At 35.1% G+C, this 18,766-nt stretch overlaps 2 protein-coding genes across 2 annotated transcripts in view; one reads left to right on the top strand and one right to left on the bottom strand.

Moving 5' to 3' along the window:
• Window positions 1–1,237: 1,237 nt before the first annotated feature.
• LOC124459819 (putative lysozyme-like protein) overlaps window positions 1,238–18,766 on the bottom strand; it is a 40,826-nt gene continuing 23,297 nt past the window's right edge. The window contains 5 exon segments of the mRNA XM_047009531.1: window positions 1,238–1,387; window positions 1,389–1,606; window positions 1,746–1,915; window positions 2,059–2,817; window positions 5,515–5,737. Of these exon segments, the coding sequence (XP_046865487.1) occupies window positions 1,309–1,387; window positions 1,389–1,606; window positions 1,746–1,915; window positions 2,059–2,817; window positions 5,515–5,737 (1,449 nt within the window). The 3' untranslated portion in view covers window positions 1,238–1,308.
• On the top strand, window positions 6,128–12,259 carry LOC6638425. Its single transcript, XM_002061257.4, has 4 exons — window positions 6,128–6,216; window positions 9,003–9,130; window positions 11,687–11,740; window positions 11,837–12,259. Exons 1-4 carry the CDS (start codon window positions 6,150–6,152, stop codon window positions 12,104–12,106), a joined length of 519 nt encoding a protein of 172 aa, XP_002061293.3. The 5' UTR covers window positions 6,128–6,149; the 3' UTR covers window positions 12,107–12,259.

Raw genomic sequence — 18,766 nt, 5'->3', positions numbered from 1 at the left:
TACGATTATAGTACAAAAGAGATGTATATATGTTTTCTTGACTCACCTGCTGCACCACAATGGTGGCTCTTGGCTGTTTGCAAACATTTGCTGCCTCCATGGGATTTGCTGTGACATTGATGGACTCCAAGTGCTGTTGATCGCCCAGATGTTCCTTGTGCTTGGTGCTATGATGATGTTGATGTTGCTGCTGCTGTTGGTGCTGTGGCGGATGTTGATGGTGCTTGCTCTTGAAGGAACGTTTTCGAGTGGAAGAGTCCAGATCTGTGGGACTTAGAGCCTTAAGTGATTCACTACCTACTGGACTGTGCATGTGGAGATTTAACTGGGTGCTGGAACCATGTTTTTGATTTGGGGCAATTTGATCAAACTTGTTGGCTATGTCATCAAATTTATTGAGCTCCGCATAGGAATGATCGCTGGGGGAGGATGAGGATTTGGTTTGCGGATAGAAGGCATCGGATTGGGGCACATATTGTTGATTCTCACGAATGGTTGTGTGTATCACTGAATCGGGACGTATGCGTTTGGAATTCTTGCGGGACGGTGGACGATCTCTATCCTGATAGTGATGCTGTTGCTGTTGTTGTTGCTGCTGTTGCATCTGCTGTTGTTGTTGTTGTTGCTCCTGTTGGGTTAGCCTGGAATACTGCTGAAAAATGTCGACATTTAATTTACGCTCATAAACCGAACAGTTCTCCGTCTCATCGGAATCACTGCTAGTGCTGACTGTCGTCGAGCTGGGGGCAAAGCACTCGCGCTGTATTCTCTCATAGTCCAAGGCCTCGCGATCGAAGGGGAACATAGTCCCGGAGGCAGTGCCGGTGGCCAACTCCCTTAGGCAACGTTCGCTACTTCCGCTCGAGGAGCTCGATGAGTATTTCCTGTGCGAGGCGGACGGTGACAATTGTTGTTGCTTGAAAAAGTTTCCCTCCTTTTGGGTGGGCGGTGCGGAATTAACCTTGGCTATGGCTCCCGTTGAGGAGGTTGGAGTTGGGGTCGTCGTAGTACGTTTGCGTTCACGCTTGGGACTCGACTTGCGACTGCTATTCGAGACGGGTGAAATGCTTGGAGAGATGCGACTTGTGCACCGGTTGTTGGCATTAGCATTTGGGTCACGCTCGCGGGCTCTTAGTTTTTTGTTGCGATTGCTTGAGCCACCGCCACAGCTGGCCACTTCATCCTCTTCGTCCTCATCGGCCTCACTGGCGGCAGCCACAGTATTCGCCCCTCCACCGGCGCCGCCACTGCCATATGATGAGACATTATAGGTTCTTCTTGGACCGGCTGCCTGCTGTGCTCCGCCAACTATTGCCTTCTGCTCCTCCCTACCATCCCTTTCCCTTTCCCTGTCTCTATTCCTTTCCCTTTCCCTGTCTCTGTCTTTGTCCCTAAATGTGAAGTGTGTGCGTCCCTTTTCGCTGCTGCGTGCCGATTTTGGTGACTGGGGTGGATCGAAAGTAAAGTGTTCACGCACTCGTGTTGGCGGTGGCGCCGTGCTGGGCTGCTGTTGTTGCCCTCCTGCCAGGTGGCGCCGCTGCGTGGATAACAACGGAGTGGTTGACGATGACTCGCCCGTCAATATGGATAGACAGGATTCTTGGCTCTGAGGAGAAACAAAAACACACAAACAGAAATAGCAACAGAAAACTTGTTAAATTCAGAGAAAATTAAAATTTTTGCTAGTTCGTCCTTAACAATTAAAGAGTTTAATCAGAGAACATTAAATTTTAATAGTTGCTTACTTCGGTGCTGTCCTGTAGATTCATGTCAGGACGTGGTGGATAACGTGAGCAGCTTGTTAGTTCCAGTTCAGTGCCTCGTCCACCCTCATGTTCCGAATCGATTTGTATGGCGGTAAGCAGAGGTTCTTCCAGAGAACTGAACAACGGTTCACTGGGACCAGAATTGTCGCCTACCCCAACACAACAGGCGAACCCAAAACAGAACAAAAGAAGTGAAAATGTTCGAGCCAAAGCAGATTGATTAGTTGATTAATTAAAATGACTCAGCATGCCGGCCAAGGCCATCAGTCAATCATTGGCCAAACTGACTTACCCAGGTCCAATGAATCGCAAGTCTCCGATGTATCGGTGTGAGTGACATTTGTGATGAGTGTACAGGCCGAATCCGTGGATGTATTGATATTGTTGTCCGGTATTGAGGCCGACGAAGTGCCCATAACCACCAATTTGGGTACACCAGCCATGCCCACGGTTCCATGTCCCATTGCATTGTGATAGGAGCCATTGGAAGTGGTCACTGGATTCATGGGTAGACTATTTAAATTAGAAGTTCCTCCTCCTCCCCCAGCTGTTGCTCCTGTTGTCGTAGACGTAGACGATGTGATCTTGTTCTTAATACTTCGTCCACTTTTAAAGTACAAACGTCGCAAAGCTGTGGCAGTTGATGATGAACCCGCCGATGTGGAACTAAAGCCATCATTATCCGAGCCACTGGAATTGCTACCACCCGAGCCAAGCAGTCCAATGCCGTTCAACTGAGCGGCGGCTGCTTGAGCCGTGGATGGTTTAGATCTGGACATATTAGTAGTAGGTGCTGGAGAAGAATTTGAAGCTGAAGAGTTAGGTGTAGTTGTTGCTGGTGCCGTGCGAGATATAGAATTAGTTTTAGACGGAGAGGAAGCACGTTGAGATTCTTTACTACCACCACCACTGGACTGACCCAAGGCCAGGGCCATCATGGCTGCCGAGCGAGTGCTCATATAACAAGTGGGCGATGGCTTGGTTTTAGCAGAGGAATTGCTTGTTGTTGTGTGGTTACCCTGTGCTGCATGCGAAACGGATATTGTCATGGCTAACAGAGAGAGAGAGAGAGAGAGATAGGAAAAAAAGAACGATAATCAGGTATTAAAAGGCCGAAAAGTATTCCAAATCACACACACACATACACACTTGAGTACTCTTTTGATATTGATTTAGGTTCCAGTTTAATAGACACCCAACTGACCTCAACATTTGCCTATCAAAGCACTGTTTAGCTGTTTAGGATTTTGCTGCCCGCCCTTATTGGGTTCCTCTCCTAAATCAACAAATAAAATCAATAAATTATAGCGTGACAGACCTCTGCAGCACCACCTATTTTCTCTTCACTTCCCTTCCCCTACACACATGTTGCTTTTGCTATTAAATTAAGTGAATCAGTGACTATATGTGGTGGGGGATGCCAAGCCGATTTCGGGGTGGGGGGATCGAATACGCTAGGTACTTTCCCGAGCGCAACATTTTTGCACGTAAACAAAACGTCAAGCGAAATTTGGAGGAAAAACAAACTCAGCATATAATCGAATAATCGAAATGCCAATTCCAATTCCAATCTCATCATAAATTATTGAGTAGAGGTGTCCGTGCCGAGTGTTGAGTGTCGTCTAACCGCTGTCTGCCTCGAATTGTAATTTCTATTTATATGTTTTTGTTGTTGTTGTTGTTTACCTATGTATGTATATGTGAAAATTCCAAAGAAGTTTCTTCCAACAATGGCATAAACGAAATAGTAGCAAAGGTCAAGAAAACTATACACAAAAGTTCGCCCACATTTTGGTAAGCCTTTGACCTAAAAGTTCAACCAAAAACCAAGCAAATCTGCATAAACTGCTTGCTTTAAGTGGCTTTAATATTTTCTTGAAAAGGGTATAATCATTTTCCAAAGGCATTTATATGAAAAACAAGGTCGGTCGTTTATTTCAATCTGCGTCACTCAGTTTCTGTGTCATTAGTCACATTAGTTAACAAAGATTTTAGGGCAAATCTATTATACGAGGTGTAAGTATGCTTTATTTTCAACCTTAAGAGTTTATTTAGTATATAAAATGATTTAAGGCAACTCTAATATCAGTTAATATAAATTATTATCCGTTAACTTTCTAGGGTTTTAGGTTAAGGCCTAGTAGCTACAGCTAGTAAGAAGATTGGGTATAATTTACAAACACTGCCCAATCATATTATAAATAAATAAATAAATAACTTTCTAGGATTATTTCGTTATACCTCTTTTAGAAAAAGGCTATACCTCTTTTGCTGCAGCAAGGTGTATTGGATTTCTATATACTATTAAAAAGATATACCATATCCATAATAGTCTGTTTAGTCATCATTTCTGTCTCTTCCAATGGAAAACATAGTACTTCGCTTTATCAAAGTCGACTGTAACTCGTCTATTTATTGAAAATATAAAATAGTTTTTTACGAACGAGGTGCAAGGTATGAAAACATGGAGGCCAAAATAAGGTTCTATAGTTTGAAATCTTGTTTCCGTTTCATTCTCTGCCTGATAACTTAGCCTAATGTTATCTTTAAGCAGAGACTTATTTTCTTTGAAATGGTGTATTTCGCTTCATTTAACCAATTTTTCCACACAAATCAAAGTTCTATACAGCCATACTTAATGGCATTAATTAAATTCCATCGGATTTAAGTATAAGTATATGAAATGAGTATATAGTTGTATATGTCTAATTAAAAAGGGGAGATTTTTTAGATAAGTATATTAAAATCCCTGTTGTTTATTATTAAATGTGCGATCAGGCTGTGTATTAACACAAGAAGTTTTACACTTTGCAGTTGTAAGGATATACAAAAGTCGACGCACCAGTTTCTATAATTTATTTATAATTTTAATTTATAATAATTTGTTTATAATTTTATACTATTAAACAGACAAGTGGCGAGCTAATTTGAGGTATTTTTTTATTAAGAAAGTAGTTGTTATTTAAAGTAAATTTAAATGAAAACTATATTTTTGTTCTTATAAATTTTTTTCTTCAATTATGAAGAATTGTTGTTACTTAAACATTTTAACGAAATCTGCCTTTTTCTTTTTGCCTCTCGAAATTAAATGCGGTCTGAAAAAGATATAGATAATTTTGAGCAAATCAGGCAAACTACATACATACATAAGCCAAAAAAAAAAAATTATAAAATAACATTTATACTTTTAATGCACTCAGTCAAGCCTTTTCACATTTCAATTAAATCCTTTTTTAAACTCACCTACCAAAAGTGACATTTTCTAACTGCATTTCTTTAATTCATTTTGTTAGCTGCGCTCACCTGCTTATACCTGGCTACACCCTTGCCACATACCTGTACGATCTGACACATTCTTTGTCACCTATCATCCAAGTTATTAAATAATTCAAGCTCACAAATGAAAAATTGTTATTTTTAATAATTAACTGGAATAACTCTCTGACACAAGACACTTTGAGTTATTCTTGCGTGTTAAAGTGTTAAATATCTTAGATTAAAGGAAACCGACAAAAGAAAAACAAAAGTCAACCATTCCAATTAAATATTTATAAGGCAACTTATGGTAACAATGATAGCTGCTTATTAAATAATCATATTTTAAACATTTTTCCCCCAAATGTACTTATATACTCATTGAAATGCCATAACACATAACTCCCGATAAAGAGCTTTAAACCAAAACCAATATGAGGAAAAACAAAGAGTGCCAAGTGTGTGCGTTGTGTGAAAATGGGAAAACTTTTACCTTTGCCACGACTCCTGGATGTGTGGCTGCTGCTGTTGCTGCTGCTGTTGATGGCTCCCGAAGGCGCAGCTGTTATTGGCCTTGGCGTAGGATTGCTGTTGGTAGTAATGGTGGTGTTGGTGGTATTACTACTGGCACTACTGCTGTTGGTGGCATTGGACGCATTTGTCGATGTTGGGCTGCTTTCGCGAAATATGGGCGAGCCGGGCACATAGCGATCAGGCTGAAAGCAAATAAGAAAAAACAAGATATATAGATATGTATTATTTTCATTAGTAAGGCTAAATAGAAATGCATTCAATGTTCATAAACAATAGTTAATGTTTAACTGATAAACTGAAAAGGCGATAAGATATACAATTCATTCCCATTCACTCTCCCTTTCCTGGTCTGTCATTCAATCATTCTGTTGTCAATCTTCTTTTGGTATACTCAGTGGGTTTTTAGTATTCGCCGCTTCGAGTTGTTTCTGTCAGTACGCAAAAATCAATTGAAGTCAGAAACAAAAGAGAAAAGCATTTTTCCCTCTTGTCTCTCTCTTTCTCTCTCTCGCTATCTCCATTTTCATCTTTTTGTTCTGTGTATTTTGTCCTTCCTGTTTATTGGACATGGAGCTGTCAAAATCTATCCACTTGATGTCACTTAATGCCGCATTGCCTCTGTTGCTGCTGCTGCTGCTGGGGGGAGGCGGTTTAACAAATGGTTTGTCAAATCATTTTCTTCTTAACTAAATTAGCTGTTTTATTACGAAATTATTGTTCATCATATTCGGTTGCCAAAAAACAAAAAAAGCAAAAAAACGACACGAAAATCAGGTGAATTTTGTTAATGTTCTTCAACTAGACTTCTCGGAAAGTGCTCAACATGAAAATTCAATGGACTAGGCCAAGCAGTGGCGTCTGAATTGTTCGCCAGAGACCCCCTCTAAGGGGTAATACTTAAATTGTGATAGAAGTCGTATAGTGAATCAAATTATATAGAGTAATCATAGTTAAACAAAGAGGTAACCATTTTGCTATGCTCTCATATTGCAGTCTTTCTTAAAGATTTAATTGAATGTATTGACATATCTTTTCGAACTATTTGGAAGATAAAATCTCATCTAATAATTAAACAACTTTGGATTGGGAAGACAAACCCCCATTTAATATTTAAACCACTTAGGATAGGACAAATTTACTTAGAAATAGAATGCGAGGAAAAATTTTAATAACTATCCCTATTAAATGTAATTGAAATTGGAAATGACAAAATTTTTAGATTTTGGAAGAACTTCCGAACTTTATTAACTAACAATAAGATGAAAAATACAAATGTCATAAAAAATTTAGAAATTTCAGTGGTGTAAGCTACAAAATAATTCTGTTTCAATACCAAAAATTTTAATTAATTGAATGAATTAACAGAAAAGTTTAATACATAATTTTTCATTGTCTACAAAATGCAATTGTCAAGAAAAATCCGAATAATATTGTTAAATTGATTGACCACATGAAACATGTTCATTTCACTATAATTATATAGGGTCTCGATCTATACCAATTTAGAGAATTTCTTTTCTCCTAATCCATTCAATTAATTCAAATTTTTGGTTTCTAAAAGGGAATATATTGGATTTATGGTACCATTATTTGATTGTTTTAATAAAGCTATATAAAATGCTAATGTTAAATATATTCCAATCTAAAAATCAATTTAAAGTGTGGAAGATATGGTATAGATGGATTATAAAATCCCTCTAATATTTAAGATGCCAAACGAAATTCTTCTACCAATTGTTATGAATTTGCAATTTTTATAAAGAAAAACACTTTTTCAAAGAATTTCATTATTAAATCTTACGCACAATATTTCAACAAAGAGTACACTAAATATTTTATCTAACAATGTTCAAAAATAAAACTGATAATATCATAACTATTATGGGGAAAAGATGACATCGAGGGCTCAATGGTTAGATTAACTATTAATTATTAAGATGTCTAAGGACCGGACAGAATCGGATAGACATAGTTAATTTAAAAGGGATTTTATTTTTTATGCCAAATAGTAAGGATTTCCTTCCAAAATCAAAGTAAAATTTCACATGTTTGATATAATTTAAAACTCGATTTCATAAACGATGCCAAAAACATAAGTATTTTCTTAAGTATATGTTTATTTTTCCATTTGCCATTTTATATATTTTTATTCAAGTGGTTTTGAGTGATCACAAATGACGCCTTATGACTGCTTTTGTCAGATTATTATTATTATTATTTCGGACCCCCTCTCTCGCAGATAATTCCCATCGCCTGCCTCTCCCTGGCCCATTGTGATGCCCATTGAACAATTTTGAATGTGTTTGGCAGTTGTTCAGCTGTCGACGTCACTCGCCGGCTGTGGCCGCATTTAAAATTTATTGATTGCTACACCAAAATGAAAAGGAAAATGAGAAACGAATGATACAAATCATTTCTCAAAAAGATTTGAGTGCATAATAGAGTATTTATAGATTGCGATGGGCAATGTCTTGTCTGCCACACAGTGGAAGTAATATTATAAACATTTATCTAAGATACATGATGGCCTGCAAATGTTACAATTTTGAGTCATAAACACAGACATTAGTCCCATTGTATTATCGCTATGATTTGAGGTGCCAAAATTTCCTTTGAATCAAAGCGACTAACATTTGAATACAACGAATTGAAGCGTGCCAAAGGCAAAAGAGAAAAAATTAATGGGAAAATGCAAATATATATAGAACCATATGATGCAGAAATTATAGTGCAAAAATCTCTAAAAATAGTTGCATATATCTAAAAGATTTTCCTTGGTAAAGGGAAACGTTTTTTTCTTGGTTTGCTGTAGATTTGTATTTTGGTTTTTTGGCTGTTTTCATTTTTAAAAAAGTCTCGTGTTGTTATTAATCCGTTAACACAATTTTCACCATGTTCTTGATGGTTGTTTTTTAATTTTTTTTTTTTACATTTCGCATTGACGTCATTGTTATTACACAAATGAGTGAAACTAACAGCAACAATAATATAAACAACAACAACAAATAGATGAACAAAAAAAAAAAAACGAAAATACATGTCGAGGACGTTGTCGTCTTGGCAAATAGACAGAAAGTCTGCTGCCAAAAAAAAAAAACAAAAATAATAAAAACAAAAACAAATACACAAAAACCAACAAATTTCTCACTTTTGATTCAATTAAAAAAAGATATATGTAGATATATATAAATATAATGATTGCAACTATAAATAAATTCTAAGAAAAGCACATAAAAACGACATCAGTGCACATCAGGCACATCATCAGCAACATCATTAAAATTAACATCAACCATCAACTATCAAAAGACGAAACGAACAACAACAACAACACAACGAAAAAAAGGCAATATCATGACCTCGTTCAATATTCATTTCATTATGCTTCACTTTCTATGTTTTTAAAAACTTTTTGTTGACTTTCTTCACCATTTTTTTCTATTGCAGCTCTCGATTGCTACATTTGCAGCTATGTAGAGGGTCAGACCGATATGTCCTGTTTGAACAATGTCAGTTCCCTGCCCGTTATCAACTGCACCCAGAAATATTGCCTCACAGTGCGAGAAGAGTATTTGGTAAGCAAAAAAAAAACATACAACAACAAATTTTGTTAACTTAACAAGTTTTTCCTTTCTTTGTGGATACTAAAATTTCTCTTAACAAACTTAACTCTTCACGTTTTCAGCCGGCAACAGCTGCTGCTGTTGTTATTGCTGTTGCTGTAACAACAAAGTGGCACAAAGATTTTTTTATATGCCACACACTCCCTCTGTTCGTTCCTCTATAAACTCTCGCCCTTTTGTCTTTGGCAACTTTGTGGCTAAAAATGTTGCAGGCACGTAATAGGGAAAAAGGCAACATTAAGTTAAGCTCATAGCTAGAGTAGATTCACCCTCGCCCTGCCCTCCAAGTAATTGAATCTGTCAAAATGCATATATGTATATACATATATAGAGGGCTACATGATATTGTATTTTTGGCTGGGCTCAGGCGGCGTATGAGTAATTTATTCCAAATACTCAGCATACGAAATGCAAAATCAAGTGCTCCATGGGGGAACATGGTCTCGGTCTTGGTCTCTTGTTTGTCTGTCTCTCAGATCATTCTGGGACGGGACTGGCTGACTGTCTGATGAGCTTGTTTCTGTGTCGTCGCAAATGTATTGAGAGCTTCTTCTTTTTTTTTTGGCCCAAACTGCTTTAATTTCTTACTGTAAGCCGGCGAAATTAAACTCACAAAAACAAAACAAAACAAAACAAGAGAAAGTGCATAAAAAATCCATTACCATAATTTAATGGAAAGCCAGGAAGCCATAAAAGATCCCTCCCCCCGCACACACACACACACACAATGGGGATTTTTTCTTTGGAAAGGCTTAGAGAAAGCGTTACAATTTTGTTGGTCTAGATTCTTCCTACATTCAGTTAAGGCGGTGCAAAATTTTTTTTGCATTGCATTTTTGGCCCAGCGGTTTAGTCTATTAGTTACATTTGACTTTTAAAGTAAGTTTATTCAATTTACTTGGATTAAAGTTCAACCAAAAAAACCTATGCGACAACATAGCCAACTAAAACATGAAGAAAGTTATGGTTTATGCAGTGGTGAATGTCATGAAAATAATTGGGATAAGAATTTATTTCAATCTTAAGGAAAGTATAGATTTGAACAACTCTTACAATTAGTTGACAAGTTTTGCCAGTTTATAAATTAAATCAATTCGAATTGAATACTCCTTTTGAAGTCAGGTTTAAACATCAATTAAATAGATTTTAAAAGCTTTTTAACATTTAATATTTTTTATAACATTGCATTAAATAGTTAGACAACTTTTCCTCTTTCTTGTTCTTTTGAGATTTCATAAATCGTCTTTTACTTATGGCGAATTTTCATGTAGAAAAACATGTAAAATAAGTTTTTAAATGTAGTTTTTATACTAAATTTGGAAACTTGGGTCAGTTTATTCTTTTATGTTTTGTTACGCCAATTTTAAGAGCTTTTGCAGCTTATTGTTATTATATTTTGAAATTAATTTTTTAATACCAATTTAGGGAATCCTATGGATACTCTTTTTAGGAACCAGGAACTTTCCATTTTTATGGAACTCATTCATATAATAAAGATTGATCAAGAAACAGGATTTAACCAAAAGCTAAATTTGAAATGACTACTCCAAGTGTGTTTAAACACAAATTACTATAGCTTTTATTTCAAAAGTTTAAGTGTATAAAAGAATAAACATTAAGTTCTTAAGCCTCTAACTTATTAAGTTTTTGTATGATTTTGAAAAGTAATGTCTTGATTTTTATTGGTGAGACTACCAACTAAATTCATATTTATTTTAAAATAAGCAATTGTTAATCAAAATTTTTTAAAATTTGTTTATACAAATAGAGTTTAAAAACTTAATTAAGAAGTTTGAAGAAGTAAGCGATGGTATAAGCTATAAATATAGTTTTATGAAATTGCATAAAATAAAAGAAAAAAAAAAAACCAGGACTATAACAAAAATTTAAAAACCCTGAAAAATCCTTTTAAATTTATGATATAACTTTACGATATAATCAAGAAACAGGCTGACTTTAGGCATGAAGAAAGTGGAAAGTTTTTCATAATTTATTGTTACCATGAACTTACTCAAAAGGATTTCATCACAAATGGGAAAAAGGCTGAGGTTTACTTGATTTTATATATCTATTTGCCTCCAAATTATCCTACTCCTTAAAGTTACTCTTTGACCATGACTAAGCTAATCTAATCTAAATAAAGTTATCTTCTATCTCTTTTGGTTTGTGTGCTTAATCAAGATATTTTCCACGCATAAACTTGCCCACATGCAATGCAATTAAAACTTTCTCCACTCGCCATGACCTTCGAAGTGTGTGTGTGAGTGTGTTGTCTGAGTCAAATCCTTTCTAGTTAATAGATTTTTGCGGTTTTTTGCCTTTTGGCTTTGTTATTGTTTCTTTTTTTTTTTTGTTTTCCTTGTCGTTTTTAGCAATTGACGTAGCCTTTTGTGCGGTCATCTGCAGTCAAGGGCATAAATAACTGCAACCTTTTAGACAAACGTAAATGAAAATTTGAGCCAAGAGTATTAATCAATTGGACTTTGTTTTTCTCCCCCTATCAACCAGAAAAAACCATCACAAGTGAGGTCCTTTCTACGTGACTGCAAGGAGAAGCCTTTGGTGAGAGGAACCAACAACTATTTTAGACATTTGCAAATTGAAACTAAATGAACAATTTCTTGTTTTTCCTTTCTATTTTTTTGGGGGCCTATGTAGCTGGTGAATGGCATCAGGACAGATGACACGTGTCGAACCTATCATCGCTCATGCCAGCAGAACCTCTGCAATGGCCACAACGGACGAGTGAATAACTCAACGACAGGATCTGATGGTGCTGGTTATGGGGGCAATCACAATGGCATTATACCGGGCAAAAGTAATGGCCACCAGCATTGGCAACATCAGGGTATCGGAAGCATCCAGTCTCTTCTTCTCCCACCTCTTATAATTTATCTTTACTGCTGTATATCCTGCCAGTGCAATTAGTGTAAGGGCAAGAGAGAAAAAAAGAAAAACAAAAATGAAGAAATAAACGCAAAAATGTGCTTTTGACTGGCTTTTAAGCCTGAGGCCCCAGACCCAGACCCAGACCCAGCTGCTGGCTAATTAGTCTGGCCAAAATCATATTACAAACTTTGTCTGTCACTGTATACATGTGTGTGTGTGTATTCCTATGTGTGTGCGGGTGGGCGTGGCTGTTATACTAATTGCATTGACCACTCGCTTACCTTTTTGGCCGCACTTCCGTTTTACAGTAGCCTAAATATAAATTCCAGCTAATTGTCAACTAATGGCCTGTTGACATTTTTATGCAATGAAAACTCAAATTAAATGCCAAACACAAATAAAACAAAACGCAAAACGAAAAGCAAGTCAAGTACAAAAATGACATTAAAATTGTTTTGTTGACAATTAATTAGAAACGAAGGTTGAATTGAACACAGAGAAGAAAAGACAACAAAAAAAAACAACTAGTGACGTTTTATCTAGACATTGAGTAGGAAGGGCAGGCAAATAAACTTAAATAAAATATACAATATCTTATTCGTTCATTATACCATGAATATCTAAAGTTCAAGTTCAAATTTCGCCAAAGCTATGTATAATCTCGTTTAGATCCTATGTATTAAATATATAAGAAAACATTTTTGGAACTAAGAGAGAGAGGCTATCCTTTAATATTTTAATCCATTCTATATAATGTTTTCAAGGAGTGTTTGGAATTTCAGTAGAACAATAATAAGAATAAGAATAGAGAAGAGATAATAGAGAAAAATAACTAATATTGAAATATAACCAAAAATATGAAGATTGATTTTAAAGTCGATGATAGACGTTTTATGATTACAATTCAACTTCAACAAATATAAAACTGAATTTTGTTCATATTCATGCTAAGCCAGATGAAAATATATCAGTTTGATAACAGAGAAAAAACAATTTCAGTAAAAAATGCAGAAAAAATGGCTGACAATTTCAAAGTTCACACACTCAATTATCTTGGATATGTAACTCCATCATGTTCCCAATTATGTTTACAGATTGATAGAGCAAAAGAAGAAAAAAAAATGGTACAGAAATTAAAGTGCTGTCAATGGCTTTTTCATTGAAAAATCTGTATATAAAAAACTTGCATCAAAAAGCCTGACTAAAAGCCGACTTTCACATACACTAAAACTAAGAACAGAAATACCTAAAATTTTGTTAAACTTCCATTCAAGTGAGATCTTGAAAACCCAAAAATGGATATAATATTTAGGCCTTGTAGAGACTTCTTGTAAATTTGGTTTTACAAAAGAAGAAAATAAACTACGAGAAATTCGAAAATTCTCATTTCGATTTATCTTATCGTCTATTTTATTTTATAAAGAGTATTAAGCTTCTAATATATTTATACGCATTTACTTAGGGTATTATAGAAATAGATTGCAAAATGTCAAAAGTTTTTCAGTTTTTTTTTTTGTTGCTTTTATTGTGCCAATTTCCACCCACCCACACACACGCACGCACACACAGTCGAGCCGTTAGCGAAAATTCATTATAGATTTCAAACGAATTCCGCTTCACTCTTGAAATCTTCACTCTATTCCTGTCCTGATTCCTGAATCCTGAATCCAGGCTTCAGTTTCAATCTCTAGTGGCATTTTGATGTTTGGCCCAAAAAAAAAAATAAGAAAAAACAACACCAAAAGGCAACAGCCATGGGGATGGCAGGGGGGTATATGGGGGCAGTATGGAATAAACAATTTTTTTTATATTTCTGTTTTGTTTTTTGTTGTTTTTCGTGTTTTTTTGTTGTTTTTTCGGTGTTTGCCATGCAAACATTTTTCGTGTTTTGCAAAGCGCCAAAAGCGTGTCAAGGGAGCAACAGCAGAAAAGCAAAACGGGCGTAGGGTGAGGGGGATAAGGAGAGTAGATGGCGGAAAAAGAAAGCACACACACACGCACACACACAGAAGCAAGCAAACAGTGACTGAAAAACTGTCAGGCCGGCGTGTTGGCAAAACTGGCAACTTTAATGCGTGAAGTCGACAAACAGTTACACACGGAGAGACATACATAAAGCATATGTATACAGTTATGCATGGAAATGTAGGTGAGTGTGTGTGTGTGTGTACAAACAACGAGTCGAGTTTGTGCCAAGGACATGAAAAGTATTTTTGATTTATTTGGTACAATTCAAAATATTAGCCAACGGCTGGAGACCCGAAGTTGTTATACCCTTACTTAATCTAATAAAGAAAGAAATGGGACAAATAAAGAAATGAAGAGCATAAAATGCAACTGATTGGTATACTAAGAAAGTCTTTAGACAGTTTCATTAGGCAGTTTGTTCATGATTTTTGCGAACAGAATTGTATTTAGAGAAGAAAGAACGGTTACGAAGGCTAAAAGCAAGAAACAATGAAAGTATTTACGAATTATCATGACCTCGAGCTTCAAAAAGTGTTTCAGAAAATAATTCACTATCCAGAATAGACTTATGTATGTATATAATAGTTGGTTTCGATAGATCAGTTATTTTCAAAATTGTGAATTCCACTTAAAAAAAGTCACGATTGGCATTAAAGAAAGGCAAAAGGCATTCACTACAGTTCATAAACAGCTTTCAAATTCAAAAGTAATCGACGACCTAATAAAGTTTCAAAACTTTGTCATTGCCATATAAAAATATCAATATTTCGCATCATTTTATCAATTTCGATTGTCTCTTCAATTAAAGTCAAATAATTAGATACCTATTTGTTTTTGGCTTGAGCGATTAAATTAATTAAATTCTAAGCTTCTATTCATAAAGTAATACTTTCAAAAACTTTTAGCATTAACCTTAAAGATCCTTTTCAACCCATCTATGAAACTTTATCTTTTAACTAAGCCCAACGAATACACAGATGATAAAAACTTTTACTTATAGTTTATATTGTTTTTAAAATATCATCCAGTTACATTCGTTTTATATAAACTCATGTACCCCATGTCTGTGAGAGTAAATAAAAAGTAAGGAATGACAAATAATAACAAATCCTTGCAATAAAGCAAAGAGTATTTACCTAATTTGCAAGTGCAAAAAAATTTATATAATATAAACGTGACAAGAATGTCAAATATGCCTTACAAAACTCTTAGATATGAAAAGTGGATTAGAAGACAGGTTAAGTCAAAGTAAAGTGAGGTGACATAAGCTAAATAGAGTCTTGTTCTATGGTTGAGTTTGAAATAAGATCTACTCTAAGTGGATATATCCCTAGAAATCCAAGTGTAAAGTTTTCATAGATTAAACGAACTATTAGTTTAATCTCAATTGTATATAGTCCTGTAATCCTGTTAGATTAAAGTCTGCGATAATGATAGATAAAACATTTTACATCATATAACAATATTCTAGAGATTGATCGCAATGAAATGTAATGCAAAACAATTGATATTATTATCATTTACACGTCGTGTCAGTTAGCCCAACTTATTAACCATCCCGTTGAGATTTTCTCATTAAAGTTGAAGCTTTTAACCACTTTATGCCTGAGAAAACCGCACTATACGAAAAGTTTATATGAAAATTCCAGGAATTTTCTTTTGAAAGTAAATGTAATGAAGTAATTTCAGGTTACATTTAAGTACATACATATATATATGTATATGTACATATGGCTAAATAAGCAATAAAAATTGTTTACACTTTTAAAAGAAGACGTGTGTGTGTGTTTTTGTTGTTGTTGCTTTCCAATGTAATTTCATCTCAATTAACATGCCACAACAAAATGCAAACAATTATTTTTAATTTGCAAATTAAAAGCAGAAAAGAGAGCAAATACTCAACAAGATAAAAGAATGCTAAAAATTTAAAAAAAAAAAACAACAAAATTTGAAAAGAAAATTTGAAAGAAAAACTCAAAAACGTAAGAGGAGATATCTTGAATTTCAGGCGGAAGTAATTTTAACTCAACAAATATTGACTTGATCCCAATTCCTCAGTTGAAAGCATTTCCCAGCGGGCGCCCCATCAACAGTGGGGGGTGTCGGCCTCCATTCTCTTCATTCCATCTCCCCTTCCCCTTTGATGAATCTTGGAGGAGGTGCTGACAATGTGAAATGGAGGTGGAAAGATGGAAAGATTGTACACTTGACAGTAGCCCAACCACATGAAACGATAAATAACAGAGACACAGACAGAGAAGCAGAAAAAACACAAAAAAAATGGAGAGAAATGGTCAGCGATTGCGATTCACTTTTTCTTCTTATACTCTGTATGGGCAAACGAAAGGGGTATATATGTATGTACACAAATTAGGCAACTATGAAAGATGTGCTCGAGAAACATCTAAAGTCTTAGCTTAGTTTTTATCAAAAAAAGTCCACGAAACTTTATATCATTCGTTCTTTCCCTCAATACCCAGTTTCGATAACTTCGATAAGAGATCTTTATTATCGATAAGTCATTATGACTAGACTATTTTAAAAATCGATGTTTTTTTTTTTAATTTTTTGGCTGCCTATCCATCAGTATCTATATTAATTATAACCAACAATCATAAATTATAAAACAAGAGCCATAGAACCTTCTGATCTTTCAATCTTCCCATCTGTGCTCAGTTTCAATAATTGCGATTAACGATCTTCATTATCGATAAGTCATTATGACTAGACAATTTTGAAGTACAAAATTCTCCTTTTTTTGATTTTTGTGACTGTCTATAAACATATATAAATTATATAAATTAGAAACTAAAACTATGATTAATTAGAAACTAATTTTGATATATTAACTAAAAGTGTTTCTACAAAAGATTTGGCATATGCTCTATTGAATGTCCACCACAAATCTATTTGAAAATTGTACCAAGATGAGGCGCCTGAATCATCATCTTTTAATGATGATAATCTAATGTTGAGTTCTCTTTCTTTAAAGTAACTTATTTTATGTCATTTAATACCTAATTAGGTAAATAAACTTGCCATCATTGTACAGGGTATTCGTATGGCATTTCTCTGGTGTATTACCGAAACTTTTCACTTTAGTTCGCATCGGCTGGGGAATTTTCTTTTAAAAGGTGTGTTTGCACATGCAGAAATTGTAAATTCACTTTACCAAATTGAGGACGACATTTTTTGGGTGGGTGTTGTTTAACTGAACTGAGTCAGCGTGGCAACTGAATGGAGGCTCACCTCACCTCACCTATATACAGGCAATTGCCATTCCCATCGTTACACAGCCATTCAACCCTTCTCAACTTCTCTCTCTCTCTATGTCTTTCTGTTTCTTTTAGCCATTCAGTGTCCATAAGGAAAAGAAGTGACCAGATTCTGTTTGGATTCACAGTGGCCTTCTCTTAAGGCTTTCACACACACACAAAGCAATATCTTTGCCGGAAACTATGCAATCGAGTCATTAATATTATCATTTCAGTATTGTTATTGCCTTTGCCCATTCACAAGAACAAAAAAAAAGCCACTGGCGACTCATTCTAAGGGGATTGTCCTATAAAAACAAAATGTCCGAAAAATCGAGGAATTAAAATAAATTGCACAATCGTTCTATATATGTATTTGATAAATTACACATATATACTTTAACAGCAACAATAACAATAAGATGAAGAAAAACAACAACATGAAAAAGAAGAAATTTAAATTCATAAAAATCAAAGAAGGCGGAAAAGTCGCCTGATTTATGCCTTCTGAAGAAACAGCAACAACAAAAACAAAAGCAAAATGAATGAGAATTGCGAATACGAATACAAATGGGAGCAAAGCGACCTGGTTAAAATGGGACGATGGGATAAGTGGGCGTGGCAATGTGTTCAGAGGCACGTCTGATGCGATTCGAAAATAAATTTACACGAATTTTAAACGTGACAAATTTCATGAATATGGAAATCGAAAAAAAAGACACAAAAAAAAGAAAAGACTAACAGCAGAGTCCTCGACCCTATTCCCACATGAATATGAATACATGAATGAAAGCACATTGAATACGGAGTATTATCAATCGAAGGAATGACCGTAGACATGTAGGTACATATATATGTGAGAGGAAGTGAGAAATGCTCAATTTGTCGTTATTGAATTGAAGATACTTTTTTCTTAAATTTATATATGTGATAATATTTGGTTAAACTGATAATATTTGGTTAGAATGCAAATACCAAGTTATATATTGTTTGCTGTGTTGTTATTTAATCGATGCATTACAAAAAAAATTATGGATGAAACATAGATAATAAGTGTAAGGAGAGACGGTCACACTCGCTCTTTTGCTACTCTTCGATCCCGGTATTTGTAATCACTCTCTGAGAGAGAGGTAACTTTAACGCGTCTAACGTGTGGGACAGTCGTTGCTGAGCGTTGAGGAGAGAAGGACAGATAGCGAGAAAACATTAACAATAACTATAATAAATAATAATAAGTACAGTAAAGAAATAAAATAAACTACTATAAATCCAAAGCAACTAAAACCCGAATCTCCTAAATATTCTGACATCGGTTTATTCATCTACCGCCCACATAAGTGAACGATGTTTTGAGTTTGCCTTTCAGAAAAAAAAAATCAAATTCTTATGATTTTGTTTAATGCAAATAACAGGTTATCATTAAAACAACGTCCCACATATATTATTAGTACGGCTAACCCACTATGCGTATACGTAA

Source organism: Drosophila willistoni (genome assembly GCF_018902025.1).
Source record: "Drosophila willistoni isolate 14030-0811.24 chromosome 2L unlocalized genomic scaffold, UCI_dwil_1.1 Seg139, whole genome shotgun sequence".
Lineage (NCBI taxonomy): Eukaryota > Metazoa > Arthropoda > Insecta > Diptera > Drosophilidae > Drosophila > Drosophila willistoni.
The sequence above is the reverse complement of the archived record's forward strand: the minus strand, read 5'-3'. Positions and strand labels throughout refer to the sequence as shown.